Source organism: Mesoplodon densirostris, chromosome 11 (genome assembly GCF_025265405.1).
Source record: "Mesoplodon densirostris isolate mMesDen1 chromosome 11, mMesDen1 primary haplotype, whole genome shotgun sequence".
In the NCBI taxonomy this organism is placed as follows: Eukaryota; Metazoa; Chordata; class Mammalia; order Artiodactyla; family Ziphiidae; genus Mesoplodon; species Mesoplodon densirostris.
In genome coordinates, this window is record NC_082671.1 from 45,072,035 (window position 1) to 45,092,085 (window position 20,051).

Consider the following 20,051-nt stretch of genomic DNA (forward strand, 5'->3'; position numbering starts at 1 on the left):
ATGAAGGTTCGATCTCCAAGCCTCGGGCTCTCTAATTTTGTTTAAAGAAGGCTTAAAAGAGGTTACTTTCTAACGACACCAAACAGGGACAAGGTCTGACTACGTTTGTCCCTACCCGCGCCCCGTAGCTCTTGCTTTTGCCCAGCTCCCGTGTCACACGTCTTATCGCGGGGCCGGCAGTACCTGGCTCCTTCCGATTGGCTGAGGTGAGCCCCTAGCCCTTCCTGATTGGAAGCGACGACTGGGAGTGCGCCGTCCTTTCCGTCGTGGAGTTTGGTTGAACCAGAGGCGCGGGGGAGAATTGGGGAAACTGGAATTTCCCGCGGAGCTGACGGCGCTTGTTCTCCCCCCCTACTCGTTTTAATTCCACGCGCTCCAAAATATACGCCATGGAGAAATCTTGGTAATGACCCAATCCCCGTAAGCATCCCGGGAACACATCTGACCCCTGCCCTAATCCCTCCCCTCCCCGCCGCCGGGGGAGAATTATGGGTAATTGATTTTTCTGGTTCCCCCAGAGAATTCTGGGTAACTAGCTATTTCCATCACGTACCCCTACCCCCGCCCCAATTGTGGGTAACTGGCCATTCTTACTTTCCCCTAGAGAATCCTGGGTAACATTGCAGAGGATTCTGGGAAATTGACTTCTCTTGTTCTCCCCTCTCAACCACCTACCCCCACCCCTAATTCTGGGAAACAAGCACGTTAGCCCCCTCTACCTAACCCCTACACCCGCAGTTGCTGCTCTTACCACTGATGGTTCAGAGATGAACCAGGCAAGTGAGCAGGCCTGAAGGGAGGTGAAAGGGAAGTCAGGGATTAAGTTAGTGGGGTGGTGGAGAGTACAGAGTGCCTAGAGGAGAAGAGGAAGGGACAGCACTTCTCCCACCTCTACCCCAGTGCCCATTCCCTTCCTGCTTGTTCATCCCATGCCTAACATTCTCACATCTTCTGCCTGCATCATCTCCCTCCTGCCGGTAAAACTTGGAACACACTAAATACAAGTACCTGGGCCTATCCCTGACTCAGCTACCTCTTTCCCTTTGCAGGTCAGGTTGTCCATTCTAGGTCTACTGGTGTCATCCTGCTGAACGCTGGGTCAGGCATCCAAAGGGGCTGTGGCAAGGGAGGGTGTGACACGGGTCTAATCTGCTGCCATCATCATCATCATCATCATGAACTTTGAGGTTCTGGACCCTGGACTGGCAGAGTATGCCCCAGCCATGCATTCTGCCCTGGATCCTGTCCTGGATGCCCACCTGAACCCAAGTCTGCTACAGAATGTGGAGCTCGACCCGGAGGGAGTGGCCCTAGAGGCTCTTCCCGTCCAGGAGTCAGTGCACATAATGGAAGGTGTCTACTCTGAGTTGCACAGTGTGGTGGCTGAAGTGGGTGTGCCTGTCTCCGTCTCCCACTTTGACTTGCACGAGGAGATGCTGTGGGTGGGAAGCCATGGGGTAAGAATTGTACTCCTTTGTAATGGCTGGATGGAGATGTTGGAGGTCTTTTATCTGGTTTTAACCCAAGAACAGATGCTTTGCAGGAAGCCAGAACTGAGTTGAGGTGATGAAAGTTAGCTGGGTCTCCAAGTCAAGCCAAGAGGAGGGGAGTGGAGGGAGAACGAAGGAGTCATAGGATCCAGAGATGGGTTACATAGGTGTTCTTTTTCAGAAGGCATCCCAATTCTACCACAATTTGCCCATTCCATGCTTTGATTAATCTTAATAACTGTACACATCAGTTAGCCTATAGCCATCTAAATATAGTCTCTAATGCTCCTTCTCTGTTTTCCATTTTTATAATTATAGAATATTTTCTTTTCTGGCCGTGCCGCGTGGCTTGTGGGATCTTAGTACCCCCAACCAGGGATCAAACCCGGGCCCTGGCAGTGAAAGCGCCAAGTCCTAACCACTGGACCACCAGGGAATTCCCTAATTATAGAATGTTTAGTGCATGTTTCTGCATGTGTTACATGGAATCATTTTGTCTTTGGCTGATTTTAATCTCTCTGGGAGCAGTTATCATTGTTAATTTCTTAAAATGTATCCATATTGCCAATATGCTAGGGAGCCTAAAGATTTTTTAAGAAATAACATGGTATCCTTGGTTTACTAATTTACCTTCCATAGGGCGGGAATTGTTTTTCCATTGGAATGAGTGAATTTTTTTGGTAATACACTCATTTCAGTAGGCAGTGTCTACTGACAGGCTAGGCCCAGGGAATAAAGCTGAATAAAACATAATCCTTGCCCTGAAGGAGTTCACAGGACAACAAGGAAAACAAAAAAACATATGAACAGATAATTTTATGGCACTTTAAAAGAAACTAAAATATTTCACTTAATAATTATGAATTTAGGATATAAACTAATAAATGCCAGTGTGAAAAGACGTACTGAGTGTTGGTGAGCAAAGAAGAGGATTAGAGGATCTCCAGAAGGAAGTGACACCTGCTCTGAGTCTTGAGAGATGAGTAGGAGTCAGGTGAAGAAGAGGGGGAAATGCTATCTTGGCAAAAGCAACGGGGTAAACAGTGATTCCCAAGATACTATACAGCATGATGGTTGCAGAGTGCAGGAACTATAAGCAAGTAGGGTTTACTGGACTAGACGATGAAGCTGAAGAGTTAGACATTTCTTCAGCCAGTGTTTTTTGAGCACCTTTAAGGTGCCAGACCTTGCTCTGGGGTCTAAGTTTGGAATAAGCATGTTAAAAGGCAACATAAATATATTTATGACATATCAGGTGTTGCTTAGAATCCTTAAGCAAAATACAGTGGAATAAGGGAGTTGAGGTATCGAAGGGTGGGAGGTGTTGCTATTTTACATAGTTGGTCAAGGGAAGGGCTCTCTGATAAAGTCACATTTGAGTAGAGACCTGGATGCAGGCCAGGATGTCCATTCTAATCTCCCTAGAAGGGAGAGAGGGAGCCATGCAGATACCGGGGGGGAGAACATTCTAAAAAACCTCATATGCTATGTTAAAAGAGTTGGACTGATTCTTCAGTCCACTGAAGGTTTCTATCCAGAAAGACGAGGTCTGGTTTGCATCTGGGTGCAGTGCTGAGGTAGCAGTATAGAGTTTGATTTAAGGGGAATGAGGCAGGACTCAGTGAGGTCAGCGTGCAGTACGTTGTGGTAGTTCACTTAAAATACCTTGAATGCCTGAATGAAGCACTGTAGGGATTTATACATGAGAACGGATTTGAGAAATATTTAGGAAGTAAAATAAATAAGATTTAAGTCAACTACCAGTGACTTACTCCACTGAGTAGATCATAGGGAATACAGTTAAGAGGAATTGAAATGGGGTAAAGATGGTGAATTTTTTTTGATTAATTTATTTTTGGCTGCATTGGGTCTCCGTTGCTGCGTGCGGGCTTTCTCTAGTTGTGGCCAGTGGGGGCTACTCTTTGTTGTGGTGTGCGGGCTTCTCACTGCTGTGGCTTCTCCTGTTGCAGAGCACGGGCTCTAGAGCGCAGGCTCAGTAGTTGTGTCGCACGGGCTTAGTTGCTCTGCGGCATGTGGGATCTTCCCGGACCAGGGCTCGAACCGATGTCCCCTGCATTGGCAGGTAGATTCTTAACCACTGCACCACCAGGGAAGCCCAAGATGGTGAATTTGATTTAGGATGTAACAAGTTTGAGGTTCTTATGGGATATCTAAAGAGAGACATATAGTAGGTATTTGGATGTATACGTCTGAAGCTTGAGGCAGTGGTCTGGGCTAGAGGAGAAAAGTAGGATTCAGCAACTTTAAAATGAATGGTTAAAACCTTAAGAGTGGGTGAGATTATCTAGGAAGAAAAGTAGAGTGAGAAGATAGTGGGCTGGGAATAGCCATGTTTCAAGAGTGGTCATAAGGGTTGCACATAAGGAGAAGATAGTGAGCTAAGAGTCAGGAGAGAAACCAGGAGTGGATGATGTCATAGGAGCCAAGGATGGCATGAGTTTCACATTCTCTCTATTCCAGCCTGTGACCCACAGTACACATTTTCCAGTTGGCTGGTAGAGATTATGATTTGACTGTGGGGACTTCCTTGGTGGCACAGTGATTAAGAATCCACCTGCCAATGCAGGGGACACAGGTTCGAGCCCTAGTCCAGGAAGATCCCACATGCCGCGGAGCAACTAAGCCCATGTGCCACAACTACTGAGCCTGCGCTCTAGAGCCCACGAGCCACAACTACTGAGCCCATGTGCTGCAACTACTGAAGCCTGTGAGCCTAGAGCCCATGCTCCACAACAAGAGAAGCCACCGCAGTGAGAAGGCCGCGCTCCACAATGAAGAGTAGCCCCCGTTCGCCATAACTAGAGAAAGCCCGCGGACATCAACGAAGACCCAAAGCAGGCAAAAATTAAATAAATAAATAAATAAATAAATAAATAAATAAATAAAAATAAATGTATGTATTAAAAAAAAAAAAAGACTGTGGAACATAAGAAAGCCAGCTGGCCATTGGAGGATTAGACCCACGTCCCTGACCTTCTGAGCACTGTTCTAACCAACTGAGCCATTACCTATTCAGCAAGGACATTGTGAGGATAAAATTAGGTAGAGTTTATAGAACTACTTTGTAAAGCATTAAACAAACATAAGATAGTATTATCAGTGTTTTTATCACTAAGATTGGTGCTCAGCCTTATGCCTTAGTCACTGCTAGCCAGAAAGGCCAGGCAAGAATGGAGAAAAACTGAGCAATGTCCCGTCTCTGATTTGTATCTGGGATGGCCTTGTCCCTCCACTCAGGATGTTTCTCATCTTTTTGTCCATTACAGGGCCATGCCACGTCATTTTTCGGCCCAGCTTTGGAACGCTACTCATCATTTCAGGTCAATGGCAGTGATGACATTCGGCAGGTCCAAAGCCTGGAGAATGGCATCCTTTTTCTTACCAAGAACAACCTGAAGTATATGGCCCGTGGAGGCCTCATTATATTTGATTACCTGTAAGTAGTTTCTCACCTCTGGACTGGGAAAGAGGGTCCCTCACAGAGTGGGAAGTCTAGAGAATTGGAAACTTTTGAGACCCTGGCCCCTTAGCTTTTCCTCTCTCACAGGCTGGATGAGAGTGAAGATATGCACAGTCTGCTACTGGCTGACAGCAGCACTCTGCTCGTTGGTGGGCTGCAGAACCACATATTGGAGATTGACCTTAACACTGTCCAGGAGACTCAGAAGGTACAAGCAGGGCCTGAGGTTATTGGGGGGAGTATAAGCTGGAAATGCCTGTGATGTGTGCGACCTTTCTGTTCCTTTGGTCTGTGGGAAGAATCATTCTCACTGGTTTCTCCCGCTTCCCTCCACAGTATGCAGTTGAGACACCTGGAGTCACTATCATGAGACAGACGAATCGCTTCTTCTTCTGTGGCCACACATCTGGCAGGGTGACTGACTACGTTCCATTTTTCCTCCCACCATGGGGCCCTTTTACACCAGATATGTGATTGGGCTCTGCCTTTTCCTTATTTCTGGGGCTGTAGTTGGAGGGTGGGAGGAATGGATTGAGTTCCTACTTAGCCGTGTTATACTATGAGATTATCTTTCAGCCTGATGTTGTCTGTTGTAAATGGGTATCTCAGAGGCAAAGGGGTAAACAAGAGCTCTCTTTGGGGTCCCATGCAACTCTTGGCGTCTCTTTTTGATTTTTTTTATGCTTTAATTGTCTGTATCCTAGAGCTGTAGTTCTTTGGGTAGGGGCCTCACAAGGTTGGGTAGGTGGCAGGTCCTCTTCCTGATAGCAGCGTTGGCAGATAACCAGGTTCTCTCTTCTTCAGGTTTCCCTGCGAGACCTCCGTACTTTTAAGGTGGAGCATGAGTTTGATGCCTTCTCAGGGAGTCTGTCGGATTTTGATGTGCACGGCAACCTGCTAGCCACTTGTGGTTTCTCCAGCCGCCTCACCGGCCTGGCCTGTGACCGTTTCCTCAAGGTGTATGATCTACGCATGATGCGTGCCATCACGCCACTTCAAGTTCATGTGGATCCTGCCTTCTTACGCTTCATCCCTACATATACTTCCCGTCTTGCTATCATCTCCCAGTCAGGTATGAAGGGGATGTAGGATGGGGTAGGAGGAGTCGATGAGTGAAGGGGAACTAGGCACGAGAAGAAGTGTGCTCCCTGGAATTTCTTCGTTGGGGAAAAAGTAACCTTTCTGAGGGATCTCAGGGTCTCACTTAAGTTTGGTAAGAGATTAGAGCTTTTATTTTCTCCCTGAATGTGAGGAACACACATGCAAAAAATATAGGTAGAGCAGGCAAAACAACTTTAGAACTGTCCTTTGCTGGGTAGCAAACCTCCCTGTGGTTTATGGGAAGGCATCAGATGGTACTTTCTCTTATCTCTAGGAATGGATTTGGGGCCCATCTTTGCTTGATACCAGGGGAAGAGGGTAGGAAGGGCATAAAAGGATGGCTCCCTTTCATCTTCCAGGGCTCAGTGGGCCTCCTTCTCCCTCCTAGGGCAGTGCCAGTTTTGTGAGCCCACAGGCCTGGCCAACCCAGCAGACATCTTTCACGTGAATCCTGTGGGGCCTCTGCTAATGACGTTTGACGTGTCAGCCAGCAAGCAGGCCCTCGCCTTTGGGGATTCTGAGGGCTGTGTGCATCTCTGGACTGATTCCCCTGAGCCTTCCTTCAACCCCTACTCCCGTGAGACCGAGTTTGCTCTGCCCTGTCTCGTGGACTCACTGCCTCCTCTGGACTGGAGCCAGGACCTGCTGCCTCTGTCCCTCATCCCTGTCCCGCTCACCACTGACACGCTTCTCTCTGATTGGCCTGCTGCCAACTCCGCTCCAGCTCCCAGGTTGTATCTCACATCTGGGCCAAAAGGAGGGAGGGGGAAAGGGCCAAGATACCAGGATTCTCTGCAAGCCCTGTTATTATTCTACTTCTTTTCTGATTTTTGTCTACTCTCAGTATTTTCTCTTTTTTTTTTCTGGTCCCTTGGGGATTGGGGCTGAATGGGCAGACACCAAAACCTTCAAGCCCTAGAACTATGCTACATTATAGGCGAGCACCCCCTGTGGATGCAGAGATTCTGCGCACCATGAAGAAGGTGGGCTTCATCGGCTATGCACCCAACCCCCGCACCAGGCTGCGCAATCAGGTATGTTCAGAGAGGAGAGGGTCAGCCCTCACCCCAGGCCATTGGTGTTTCTCCTGTCTTTTTCCTTTAGTAGTTCTCATTAGTTTTTTTAAAATAAATTTTATTTATTTATTTATTTTTGGCTGTGTTGGGTCTTTGTTGCCGCGTGCAGGCTTTCTCTAGTTGCACCGAGCAGGGGCTACTCTTCGTTGCGGTGCGCGGGCATCTCATTGCGGTGGCTTCTCGTTGTGGAGCGCAGGCTTCAGTAGTTGTGGCACGTGGGCTCAATAGTTGTGGCTCGTGGGCTCTAGAGCGCAGACTCAGCAGTTGTGGCGCACAGGCTTCGTTGCTCCGCGGCATGTGGGATCTTTCCGGACCAGGGCTCGAACCCGTGTCCCCTGCATTGGCAGGTGGATTCTTAACCACTGCACCACCAGGGAAGTCCCTTCTCATTAGTATTTGCTTTTAGTCAGTCAGTAAAGGTTTTTTTTTTTTTTTGCTGTACGCGGGCCTCTCACTGCTGTGGCCTCTCCCGTTGCGGAGCACAGGCTCCGGACACACAGGCTCCGCGGCCATGGCTCGCGGGCCCAGCCGCTCCGCGGCATGTGGGATCTTCCGGGATAGGGGCACGAACCCGTGTCCCCTGCATCGGCAGGCGGACTCTCAACCACTGCGCCACCAGGGAAGCCCAGTAAAGGTTTTTTGAAGCCTACTGAATTGAAGGTACTATACTAGGTTTTAGGGTTCAGAGACATAAAAGATAGGGTCCTTGCTCTTAAGAAGTTTAGTGTTCAGTTGGTGAAGGTAAGACCTGTGCATAGCAGAAATTATTTATGTTCTATCGTTAAATGCTAAAGGAATGTTAGAAGCATTCAGTGCGAAAGCTGTTTAGAGGGAAAACGGTACTCTGGCTAGAGTGGTCAGGGAGGGCAGTACTAAAAGAGGTGGATTTTGAGCTGGAAAGGTGAAAGACGGGCAAGTAGATGGTAACAGGGGAGGCTTTCAAGATGAGAGTACAGTGTTACTGAAGTCTCAGAAGGCCTGACAAGGACTATGCTGGAGCGGCTGTTAGTATTGGGAAACAGTGAGAGATGAAGTTTGGAAAGGGGCCAGTTGTGAAGCCTTGCATACCAGTGTATAGCAGAAGTGATGCACCGAAAGGGCCATCCATTCTGGGTGGGGTAGTCTGGTGGCGGCATGCTGGACAGAGTGTACGCGGGGGAGCCCAGTGTGGAAGCCATCAGCATTGTCCAGCTGTGATGAGGTAGGGTGATAGCAGTGGGAATGAAAAGGAAGCAGTGGATGCTGAAAACCCCATGAAATTAGAAGGTTCAGGACTGGTGATGATAGCTTCAGTGTTGTAATAAAGGTAGGGGGAAACCAAAGATGATTATACACATCCAACGAGGCTACCTCTTTTTAAAAACCCTAGATTCCTTACCGACTCAAGGAGTCTGACAGTGAATTTGACAGCTTCAGCCAGGTCACTGAGTCACCAATAGGGCGGGAAGAGGAGCCACATCGCCACATGGTCTCTAAGAAATACCGCAAGGTGCTGGGGGATACCAAGGAAGGGGCCTTCTGGGATGTGGGGAAAGGTTCCCGGGGAAGGGGGTCATATGAGAAAGAATTGAAGGGCTCATTCAAGAAGCCTTCATCTATCACTCTGGACTCAGGAGGGAGGTTTGGGGGAAGGTTATGGCTACTGCAAAGATTTAGGGGACTCTGAGGGTGTCTTCCTCTTGCTCAGACTGTTTCTGCTTCAGGTGACCATCAAATACTCCAAGCTAGGGCTGGAGGACTTTGACTTCAAACACTACAATAAGACACTGTTTGCTGGATTAGAGCCCCACATCCCCAATGCCTACTGTAACTGCATGATCCAGGTAAGGCTGGGTGTTCCTGCGATTTGAACATGGCTACTGCTTTTCTTTTTCTCTGTGGGCCCCCCAACCGCTCGTCTTTTTCTAGGTCTCCCCAGCCAAGTCCACTTTGACCTCCTCTACCATTCTTTCTTGCCCCTCAGCTTTCAGGTCTCCTCTGTGAGGTCTGCTTCTTCAGTGGACCCCAGCTCTGTATTCTCCACCATCTCTTAACCTTCCGACCTCTCTTCCTCCCTGTACCAGTTGTCTGCATCATATCTCCTGCTCTTCCCTCCAGGTGCTCTACTTCCTGGAGCCTGTTCGCTGTCTAATCCAGAACCACCTCTGCCAGAAGGAGTTCTGCCTAGCATGTGAGCTGGGCTTCCTCTTCCACATGTTGGACCTCTCCCGAGGTGACCCTTGTCAGGTCAGTGCCTGGAGTCCTGGGACAATAAAAGGGGAAGGGAGGTGGACAGTAGGCAGGGTCATCACTCTGCAGATGGCCACAAAAGAGAAAGTAACCCTTTTCCACCAACACACTTCCTGGATTCCAGGGCAGTAATTTTCTTCGGGCGTTCCGCACCATTCCTGAGGCCTCGGCCCTTGGTCTGATTTTGGCTGACTCGGATGAGGCTTCAGGCAAGGGCAATCTGGCCAGGCTCATTCAGAGGTGGAATCGCTTCATTCTCACTCAATTGCATCAAGATTTGCAGGAGCTGGAAGTACCCCAGGCTTATCGAGGTGCTGGAGGCAGGTATGGAATTGGGACAGGAATAGTTAAAGCCCCCACGATAAGCCCCACTGTGACTTAAAGGGTCTCCTAACTCCCTCAGTGTGCATATATTGCCCTCCCCACTCTTAGCAGCTTTTGCTCATCTGGAGACTCTGTCATTGGGCAGCTGTTCAGCTGTGAGATGGAAAACTGCAGCCTCTGCCGCTGTGGCAGTGAGACCGTGCGAGCCTCATCCACCCTGCTCTTCACGCTCTCCTACCCTGAGGGTAGCAACAGTGGTATACCCTGCAGCTGGGTTGGGGAGGCTCCCCCAGATGTCCTGTAACATCAAGGAGAGGGTGTTGGGGGGCTAACAGTGGGTACAGGGAGGACCTGGAGTGAAGCATCCAGTTTCCCCGCAGATAAAACCGGGAAGAACTGTGACTTTGCTCAGGTGCTGAAGCGAAGCATCTGCCTGGAGCAGAATACACAGGCCTGGTGTGACAACTGTGAAAAGTACCAGCCCACGGTGAGTGGGCTGTTGCACAGGACTAGAGTCCTGCCATGTTGGGGACTTGGCCATGGTCTCATCTGGGACTGGCTGGGTCAGCACCACCATCCAGCGATCTATAGGGAGTGGGAAGAACCCCAACTGGAGGATGCAGATCCAGGCTTAACTGTTCATGTCCAGGTTTCTCTCCCTGTAGGCTGCCTGCCATTCCTTGTTTGTTTTATCCTCTCAGATTCAGACCCGCAACATCTGCCATCTCCCAGATATTCTTGTCATCAATTGTGAGGTGAACAGCTTGAAAGAAGCTGATTTCTGGAGAATGCAGGCTGAGGTAAGGACTGAGTCTGGAAACAGGACTTTAGGGGTACTTTTTAGTTCTTCCCTCTTTTGACTTCCATATATGATTAATGTTCCTGAGGAATTGGATATTTTCTCCTTTGTGTTCAGGTTGCCTTCAAGATAGCAATAAAGAAGCATGGTGGGGAAATCTCCAAGAATAAGGAGTTTGCTTTGGCTGATTGGTAGGTATTGTCTGTAGAGTGGTCAAAGGATTGATCTACTCAGGGGCTCCTCTTGTCACTGGTCAGATCTCCTCAGAACAAATTTCCAATTCTCCTGTCCTGATAGGAAGGAACTAGGGAGTCCAGAGGGCATGCTGATGTGTCCCTCCATTGAGGAGTTGAAGAATGTCTGGCTTCCTTTCTCCATTCAAATGAAGATGACCAAGAACAAAGGGCTGGATGTTTGCAATTGGACTGATGGGGATGAGATGCAGGTTGTTGAAAAACTGGGAAGAGGAGGGGGAATAAGGGAGAGAATGTCTGGGAATTCCCTGGCGGTCCAGTGGTTAGGACTCGGCGCTCTCACTGCTGGGGCCCCAAGTTCGATCCCTGGTTGGGAACTAGAATCCCATAAGCCGCGTGGCGCGGCCCAAAAAAAAAAAAAAAAAAAGTCGGGGCAGAAGCAAGGCAAGGGGAAGGTGGAATTTAGCATAGGGGAAAAAAGGGAATAAGGCCTAGTATTCACCAGTTGTGGGCTTTTCCAAAGTGACTCAGTTCAGTGTTGGGAGTCATAGATGGGCTAGGATGGAAAGAACCCACCCTCGTCCCCCATCCCTATACCCCAAACTCCCTGTCCTCTATCCCCATTCCCCTTCCTTCCTCATCCTTAAACTTAGCTTAGCAGCCTGGGTACCCCCCTCACAGTGGGGCCCAGCCAGGGCAGAGGAGGAGCATGGTGTCTATGTGTATGACCTGATGGCTACTGTGGTACACATCCTGGACTCACGCACAGGGGGCAGCCTGGTGGCTCACATCAAAGTTGGAGAGACCTACCACCAGCGCAAGGAGGTGAGTGAGGTAATACAGGGCAGGGACACTCCTGGTGGTGGCCACAGTGGAGTCCCAGGTCTGTCCTTAAGTCTGAGCCAGAATGCTCCAGCCATCACTTTGGCATCACTGTGTCTCTGTCTCCACAGGGTGTTACCCACCAGCAGTGGTATCTCTTCAACGACTTTCTCATTGAACCTATTGATAAGGTTAGTTGTAATACATTCAGTTCCCCCTTTCATCTCCCTTTTTCTTAGCATCCTCATCCTCAGTGCCTGAGAGAGTGCCAGGCAGATTCAGAGGGAGGGATGGGGCCTCAGTAATAAAAAGCAGAGCTAAAAATAGCACCTGAGTCCTGTCTTCTCTCTGACTTGGGATAAAGGGAAAAGGGGCATATATATAGGCCATTAAGTGCTTTTTCTTTTATAGCATGAAGCTGTGCAGTTTGACATGAATTGGAAAGTGCCTGCTATCCTTTATTACATCAAAAGGAATCTTAATTCCAAATACAACCTGAACAGTAAGTGGTACAGTGTAGATCCAAGGGTGTGGGCAATTTAGATTGGTCTTCAGGAAGAGATCTGGGAAATAGCTTGTTAAGATTAGGATTGGGGACCAGTGTTAATATTTCCAGGGACAGTAGAGCAATTCCTGCTCATCAGGCCTTAAATTTAGAATCTGGAGATACTAGGAAAGAGGTGATGGGGGGGGAGTCTGATCAAAATGGCTAAGGTTATGATTTTGAGCCTAACCATTCTTATCCCCAAGTGAAGATCTCTTTTTTTGGTGATGAACTCCTTATTAAGTCCCTTTTTGATGCCTTTAAACCATAGTTTCTCTGTAACTTTATTTTTCTGGATTTACTAAGGTAAAGTCTAAAGTGAGAATCTTATTCCTTCCTCTCTGTTAACTTTTTTGGGTTTTTTTAGCATAGTTCCTGATAATTTTCTGATTTGACCTGTTCCGTCTACCTGCTCTGTCCATCAGACATGATCTTTTTATTCACATGCTTTGATTATTGGGATAACAGTGTAGACCTGGTCTCTGGTAGCCACCCTGGCTTCCCTCCCCTTGTCACTTCCCTCTCCCCAGCCATCTGTCTTCTGGATTCTCCCTTCCAGTTAAGAACCCTATCGAGGCAAGTGTTCTGCTGGCTGAGGCCTCATTAGCACGGAAGCAGCGGAAAACACATACGACCTTTATTCCCCTGATGCTGAATGAGATGCCACAGGTTGGGGACTTGGTGGGCCTGGACGCTGAGTTTGTCACCCTTAATGAGGTAACCAAGACCAAAAAGGGTGGGGTGTTAGAACAGAACTCTGGGGATATTAGGAGTCATAAGCATTTCTCTCATTTCCGTATGAACTCTTCTCATATAGGAAGAAGCAGAGCTGCGCAGCGATGGCACCAAGTCTACCATCAAGCCAAGCCAGATGTCAGTAGCGAGGATTACCTGTGTTAGGGGCCAGGGACCCAATGAGGGTATCCCCTTCATTGATGACTACATCTCTACCCAGGAGCAGGTAATAGGATGTGGAGATGCAAGTGAGAGAGACCCTGTGCTTATACAGAGTGCCTTAGAACGCAGGGAAGAGTGGCAGGGGAAACTGTGCACCTCATTTCCTGGGTCGCTTGACCTTTTCTCTATCCCTAGGTGGTGGATTACTTGACTCAGTACTCAGGGATAAAGCCAGGAGACCTTGATGCCAAGATTTCCTCTAAGCACCTCACAACTCTGAAGTCTACCTACTTAAAGCTTCGTTTTCTCATAGACATTGGAGTCAAGTTTGTGGGTCACGGTCTGCAGAAGGACTTCCGGGTCATCAACCTCATGGTTCGGGCAGGGCTCTTTTAAGAGTCTTTCTTTGTGTGTGGGCCCCCCAGGGTATACATTGTGCTTTTGGAAAATGGGAAATTATGGATCCTATACCTTCAGTCTCTCACTCTTTTATCCCTGGCAGGTGCCCAAGGACCAAGTCCTTGACACTGTTTATCTATTTCACATGCCCCGAAAACGAATGATTTCCCTGCGATTCCTTGCTTGGTACTTTCTGGGTGAGTTGCTCTGCCTTGTAGCCCTTGCTGTGGTCAGCAAGAGCATGAAAATGTGTGAGAGGCCAAGGGGAGTAGGTACGACCCTGGGTTAGTGGTGAGAGTTACTGATGGGTTTAATTAGCTTCAGTGTCCCTTCTGTGCACTAGGGTTGGTGTTTGGCTCTTTCCCTTAAGGGTAGTCAGGTTTTTGTTGTTGTTGTTGTTTATTGGGAGTTGGGGGTGTGAGTAGAGGACATGTCCTTACCTCCCTTTGCTAGGCCCCAAACTATTCCACCTCTACTTCCCCCCAGACCTGAAGATTCAAGGGGAGACCCATGACAGTATTGAGGATGCCCGCACAGCCCTTCAGCTTTACCGAAAGTATCTGGAGCTAAGCAAAAATGGCACTGAGCCTGAGTCCTTCCACAAAGTGCTCAAGGGCCTTTACGAGAAAGGCCGAAAGATGGACTGGAAGGTGCCTGAGCCCGAGGGCCAGACAAGTCCCAAGAGTAAGGCCTGGGATGGGACAGGGGAAACTGGACTGGGTGGGTTTTGGTTGTATATGTGAAGATTATACCCACCATAATAAGAATGATGATGATGTTAGCAACAGTACCACCCCAACAGGTTGTAATATAAAGCACTTATCAGTTTACAAAGCACTTAATCCTCAAAACATTCAGTGAAATTGATTTTATTATTGAAACTCTCTATTGGTCCTAACCTCTTCTTGCCCAGTTCTAAAATGTTTGGGGCAGGTCCATGCCCTCTTTCCTCTTGCATTTTTCCTTCATAAGAAGTGTCCCAGGTGCTTTTTCTCCACTCATCTTAAGAGTCAATGCTCTTCATTTTGTCTCTGACAGATGCAGCTGTCTTCTCTTCAGTGCTGGCGCTCTGACCTCACCCTCTCCCAATGAACAATTCCCTCTCCCTTCAGTTTTCTGTGGCCCTAGGAGTGGGAGATGGCGTCCCAAGTTGGCTATACCCTGTCTACTTCCAGAATTGGACTTGCTCAGGGTCTACAGATGGTGCTATTAATAGAACTGGAATGCAGCAGAACTGTTGCAAAGGGTCTAGGAGCCAGATTCCTTTTTCATCCTTTGCAAAATAGTGGGCCAGAAACAGAGTCTAGAATTGACCCAGATGGAAAGTAATTCATGTTCTTAATAAATATCCTGGGTAATTAATGCCCAGGCAAAGAAGCTCCTGGAACCAAAACTCTCAGTTTCTAGTTGGCTAAGTACTGAAGTCCCGGACAATGACAGGATACAACAATAGCTCAAGACCTAGCTTAAGTCTGACTGCTTGAGGGTTGCCTGGAGGGGCCAGCATTTAGTCTGGTGGCCCCAAGCAAACCAGTGTTGCCAACATTATTATTGCCGAAAGGGCCTTTGGGTCCTAGACAAAGCTTCGCTGCTGGCTTCACTCCTGTTGACAGCTGAGAAGCATCTGTCTTCCATCCACTCTCCTGTCCCAGGTTTTGTTTTCTTGTTATTTTTTTAAAAATTTTGTCTTAAATTGCATGTTTTATAAAATAAAAACAAAAATATTATTGTCATCTATCTCATTAGAAATGTGTGCGTGTGGGGTTCTCTGACTTCAGCCCTCCTCTCCTTTGTGTTTCTATTACAACTGGAAAAAACTAAGGCTTTCAAATTTCCACCCAGAAATGAAGGTAAAACTCTGGAGTCCAAAATGTAGGATATTGGAGGAGAATGCCTTTCCTAGGCAGTGTTAGGTCTTTGCTGTGGCTGCTTAGAACCCTAAGGTCGGGTTCTTTTAAGACGTACAGTATGGTTTCCCTGTTAACGTGTAAAAGGGGAGTTGGAGAAACTGACAAACTACAGGTCCCAGGACATCTTAAAATCTGTAGCTACTAATAATCTGTGTGGTGCCGCAGTGCTTCCTGGGAGATGTAGTTTTCTGGGTATTGAAACCAGGGCTTCTCACTGGCTAGCAACACACCTTTCTTTTTGAAGGTCCGAGCCCACCTAGATTGGCACGCGCGAGCCTGACCGCCTCCGTGCACTACGTCAGGTTCTGACTCTGCTTCAAGCCACTCCTTCGGCTGACCACCCCCACAACCCGGTGGTCACGTGGAGCCGCTCGCCACGCAAGTCTGGGTCCTGCGATCCACAGGGGTCCTTGCCGCCTGGGAGCCGCTCCTGCGCTGCCTGTTCGCGCGAGAGTTTGGAGGGGCGGGTTTGGGGTCGGTCTCTAGTGTGGGACTCGTACCGTAGCGCATCTGAGACCTGCTTAGGCGTCCACTTAGGGCTCGAGGAGCTGGCTCAGGCAGTCGCCGGGGCACCCCGTGTCTGGAAAGCGCAGGAGCGCTCTGGAGAAGCCTGGACAGACCCGCTTCCCCGCAGCCAGGTGCTAGGGTCGGGAGCTAAAGTGAGAGGCCGGCTGTCTTCCAGTGCCTGGGCCACGGCGGCGGCCCTGGGAGCAGAGGTGGGACGGATGCAAGTGGCACTAAGGGTCGGGGTTGCACTGGATCGAAGGCAGTGGTGGGGTCTTTAGAAAGGGGGCTGGCCCGCACGGGGAATAGCTTATAGGCTGGAGGTGGGGATGCAGCAGTCTTCGGTGCTGGGTCCAAATAGGCCCTAGTTATTGAGTGCTCCTCTCGCCAGCCAGCCACCTCGCTACCTCCTGGCCAGAATCAGCTACTCTCCTTGCCAGCAGCTCCTCTGTGCTTGTCGTCCTTGCTTAATCCTAGCCACCAACCCATGGCTGCCACATAGCCCTGTGAATCCTAGGCAGCGGACGCTTAAGTACCAACATCTAAGGCCTCACCTGTCGACGTAGTGTCTGGGGCTAAGCCCCAAGTTCCGAGCTCAGCGCTCTCACCCACCGCCCCGGAGCCTCCGGAGCCTCGAGCGCCGGAACACAGGAGCCCCTTTGTGTCCGGACCATTTCCTGGAAAGTAGAGCCAGATCACACTGAGGCCTTTGTAGGCCTTGGGATGAAGGATTGGGTGGGGATGGGGGGGGGGCGAGGTACAGGGGAGAATGGAGCTGGCTCCTCACACCTATGCTTTATTCCAATCCAAACCCAGGTGGAGCAACCCCATTGCGCTAAAGATGAAGGGCTGGGGTTTGCTGGCCCTGCTTCTGGGGGCCCTGCTGGGAGCTGTCTGGGCCCGGAGGAGCCAGGATCTACACTGTGGAGGTAAAGGCACAAAAGAAGAAATGGGAGGAAGAGTGGGTGGGGAAGATAGAGCCTTGGAAGGCATGGGATCCAAGGCCTGGGAGAAGGATGAGTGGAAGCCCCTGGGTTGATTCCTTTCTCTCCCCCCCCCGCCCCCCCCCTTGCACCAGCTTGCAGGGCTCTGGTGGATGAACTAGAGTGGGAAATTGCCCAGGTGGATCCCAAGAAGACCATTCAGATGGGCTCTTTCCGAATCAATCCAGATGGCAGCCAGTCAGTGGTGGAGGTAACTGACTGTTCCCCCAAATAAAATAGCTCACTCTAATTAAGAAGGACCTTAGTTTAATAGAAATGTAGAAAACATTGACCCACATAGGTATCTAAAAGATTGGGCTGTCTTATTTGGAAGAGGATGGAGGCTTATACCCTATGCATTTGCTTCCTTGGCTCCAAACCCTAATACTTTATATCTGTTGTAGAAGTTGTTAGCAGACAGGGAGCCTTGATCAGCCCCCTTCTCCACATCATTAATCCACGTGACTTATGTTTTCACTATGGCAGTATGGTATACAAAGAAATATTCATTCGAAAAAAATAGGTCTTATCCTTACATTTAGGAAATTTATTTCAGGTGGAAACATAACACAGACAGAGAGCTGTATCCATTGGGCATTTGGGAGATGTTAAGGTTATGATGCTTGTGAAATGCTTTAATAGTTGTTATCTTCAAAGCCCAAACTGCCTCGCTAATGCTCTCCTCCTATTAAGGGCAGGTATTAGCCTCATTTTAATACAAAAAAGAAAATCATTACCTTACAGCCATAAGAATTAAAAGAATTCAAAGGAAGAGAACACATAGTTGACTAAGGTTAATCAAAGAGGTTGTTTATCTATAATTTGGAGCTAATGACACCTATTTTATTTTTTAGGCTTGTATAATGAGGTAAATAAGATCACATATTTGAAAGGACTTTGGAACTACACAAATCATACTGGTTTTAAATTAGGGAAGGCTTTTTAGAATAGGTTGGTTGAGCTAGATTTGGAAGGAAAAGTAAGGATATAAATTACTAATGTACAGAGGTAGAAAAATGTGACCCAAGGCTGAGGACATTTCTAGGTGCCTTATGCTCGCTCAGAGGCCCACCTCACAGAGCTGCTAGAGGAGGTATGCGACCGGATGAAGGAGTATGGGGAACAGATTGACCCTTCCACCCACCGCAAGAACTACGTACGTGTAGTGGGCCGGAATGGAGAATCCAATGAACTGGACCAACAGGGGATCCGAATTGATTCAGACATCAGTGGCACCCTCAAGTTCGCGGTGAGTTTTGGGAGTGGGTAGCTAGTTCTTGGAAACTAGGGGAATTATTGGAGAGCCCAAGTGGAAAGTTGGATTAATGTCCTTGTCCTCCTCTCTGGAGGTGGAGACCAGAGGCTTCCCTTGCTGTCTTCTCTCACTCCTTTCTCCCTTGGGTTGACAGTGTGAGAGCATTGTGGAAGAATACGAGGATGAACTCATTGAATTCTTTTCCCGAGAGGCTGACAATGTTAAAGACAAACTTTGTAGTAAGCGAACAGGTAAGCTATTCCCACTTTACCTCCTGTCCTCACATCCCTGTGGAACCTGGCACATTCTCTAGGGTGTGTCCCACCCCCGCTCCTCCAACACCCCCCCAAATACCCACTCCTCCAACCTCTGATGTTAGCTCAAGAGTTGGCTTCCATTACTTATGGCTTAGGGACTTGGGTTGTTCCTCTCCATTCTTTTCCTGTTGGCTTTCAGAATTTGTGGCTCCCTCACCTGAGTGAGATACTGGTGAGAGGATGGTGGGAATGTTTTGTCATTTAAAAGCATATGCTCTGGGGACTTCCCTGGCGGTCCAGTGGTTAAGACTTCATCTTCCAGTGCAGGGGGTGCGGGTTCGATCCCTGGTCAGGGAGCAAAGATTCCCACATGCCTCAAGGCCAAAGAACCAAAACATGAAACAGAAACAATATTGTAACAAATTCAATAAAGACTTTAAAAAAATGGTCCACATCAAAAAATCTTGGGAAAAAAAAGCAAAAAAAAGCATATGCTCTGAAAAATGGTGGTCAGTGTGTGTGTCAGTTTGTTTTGGGATATTTTCTTGATAGTGGCATATATCAGTATGAGAGTGGCATTTTCTTTGAAACTGTCATGTGCTATTTGCAGATCTATGTGACCATGCCCTGCACATATCGCATGATGAGCTATGAACCACTGGAGCGGCCCAGACTGACAAGCTTGATGGATCACCCCCAGGAGGGGAGAGGGTGGCAATGCCTTTTATATTATGTTTTTACTGAAATGAACTGAAAAAATATGAAACCAAAAGTATGAACCGTGTTGTCTTTTCATGCCCAGAATCGGCCCTTAAATTAGGCTTGAAAATAGGAGATTCCAGACAGGAAAGAAAAGGGAAGGGAAGGAAGAGCTTTGGGAATGGTATAGCGCTAAGGTAGGAGGAGCCTGAAGCTTTCATTCTTTTGTTATCTGAGATTCCTGCTGGACTCACAAACTAGATAAGCATTTATTCAGTGCTTATTCAATATGATGTGTTTAGAGTCTAATTATAGTGAGAAGAGGAACCTCTATGAATAAGCTAGGGAACATGAATAATTGTATGGTAGTATAGGATTCTAGAAATTACTTGTATTCATACTGATGAAACATAAAGTAAGATAGAGCTCAGTCCTGAAGGAAATGGATTTTTCTACCCTCCCTACCCTTCCAGATGGAGGGATCGGCGAGAGCATACAGGAAAGGGCGAATGGATGTGATCAGCTCAGCTGAAAAGTAAGGGCTTTATCAGATAGGGAAAAATGAGGTAAGGAATGTTATTTAAGGAAAGGCCTTGCTTGCTGGCCTATGCTTTCAGATTTGATGCCAAAGCAACAGTAAAGTATACCTTTATCATCTCTGTCACTAGCCATTGTCAATGTGGACCATAAGTGTGTCCCCATTTTCTGTGTGTAGAGCTTCTGTACTGGGGCATAGGGATGAAAATATAAAGGATACCTTCGTTGAGGAGATTCTTTTTTTTTTTTTTTTTTGCGGTATGCGGGCCTCTCACTGTTGTGGCCTCTCCCGTTGCGGAGCACAGGCTCCGGACGCGCAAGCTCAGCGGCCATGGCACACGGGCCCAGCCGCTCCGCGGCATGTGGGATCCTCCCGGACCGGGGCACGAACCCATGTCCCCTGCATCGGCAGGCGGACTCTCAACCACTGCGCCACCAGGGAAGCCCTGAGGAGATTCTTAAACACTAATCCTGAGGTGTGGCTGTCTCAGGGTTTCGAATGGAACATTTGTCACAGGAATGCCTCAAGGAGAGAACACCTGTTATTCAG

General features: G+C 48.4%; 2 protein-coding genes across 6 annotated transcripts; both read left to right on the plus strand.

Annotated features, from left to right (window-relative positions):
• The first annotated feature begins 233 nt into the window (after positions 1-233).
• On the plus strand, positions 234-15,089 carry PAN2 (poly(A) specific ribonuclease subunit PAN2). 4 transcript variants are annotated; one of them, XM_060113777.1, is made up of 26 exons: positions 234-403; positions 1,050-1,457; positions 4,778-4,947; positions 5,059-5,179; positions 5,308-5,385; positions 5,776-6,043; positions 6,461-6,803; positions 7,010-7,106; positions 8,518-8,637; positions 8,852-8,971; positions 9,246-9,374; positions 9,502-9,701; positions 9,810-9,958; positions 10,082-10,188; positions 10,403-10,501; positions 10,618-10,691; positions 10,798-10,945; positions 11,376-11,519; positions 11,648-11,707; positions 11,928-12,018; positions 12,620-12,777; positions 12,878-13,021; positions 13,153-13,332; positions 13,460-13,553; positions 13,843-14,040; positions 14,395-15,089. In XM_060113777.1, the coding sequence occupies exons 2-26, from the start codon at positions 1,176-1,178 to the stop codon at positions 14,427-14,429; spliced, it is 3,609 nt and encodes a 1,202-aa protein (XP_059969760.1). In that variant the 5' UTR covers positions 234-403; positions 1,050-1,175; the 3' UTR covers positions 14,430-15,089. The 4 variants fall into 4 exon arrangements, with proteins under 4 accessions (XP_059969760.1, XP_059969762.1, XP_059969761.1 ...); XM_060113779.1 differs by having other exon boundaries at positions 9,810-9,946; XM_060113778.1 differs by having other exon boundaries at positions 9,813-9,958.
• A 591-nt stretch (positions 15,090-15,680) lies between these two features.
• Positions 15,681-19,037, plus strand: CNPY2 (canopy FGF signaling regulator 2). Of its 2 annotated transcripts, none has more exons than XM_060113845.1 (6): positions 15,681-15,904; positions 16,587-16,699; positions 16,849-16,964; positions 17,799-18,002; positions 18,163-18,259; positions 18,876-19,037. In XM_060113845.1, the coding sequence occupies exons 2-6, from the start codon at positions 16,612-16,614 to the stop codon at positions 18,917-18,919; spliced, it is 549 nt and encodes a 182-aa protein (XP_059969828.1). In that variant the 5' UTR covers positions 15,681-15,904; positions 16,587-16,611; the 3' UTR covers positions 18,920-19,037. The 2 variants fall into 2 exon arrangements, with proteins under 2 accessions (XP_059969828.1, XP_059969827.1); XM_060113844.1 differs by having other exon boundaries at positions 15,682-15,982.
• Positions 19,038-20,051: the final 1,014 nt, after the last annotated feature.

Excerpts from the sequence above, each read along its gene's own strand:
- PAN2 (XM_060113777.1), top strand. The coding sequence starts at position 1,176 with ATGAACTTTGAGGTTCTGGACCCTGGACTGGCAGAGTATGCCCCAGCC. Across the intron at positions 6,804-7,009 it reads AACTCCGCTCCAGCTCCCAG|GCGAGCACCCCCTGTGGATG; the intron begins GTTGTATCTCAC and ends GCTACATTATAG. Across the intron at positions 11,708-11,927 it reads TCATTGAACCTATTGATAAG|CATGAAGCTGTGCAGTTTGA; the intron begins GTTAGTTGTAAT and ends TTTCTTTTATAG.
- CNPY2 (XM_060113845.1), top strand. The coding sequence starts at position 16,612 with ATGAAGGGCTGGGGTTTGCTGGCCCTGCTTCTGGGGGCCCTGCTGGGA. Across the intron at positions 16,700-16,848 it reads CCAGGATCTACACTGTGGAG|CTTGCAGGGCTCTGGTGGAT; the intron begins GTAAAGGCACAA and ends CCCTTGCACCAG. Across the intron at positions 18,260-18,875 it reads ACTTTGTAGTAAGCGAACAG|ATCTATGTGACCATGCCCTG; the intron begins GTAAGCTATTCC and ends TGCTATTTGCAG.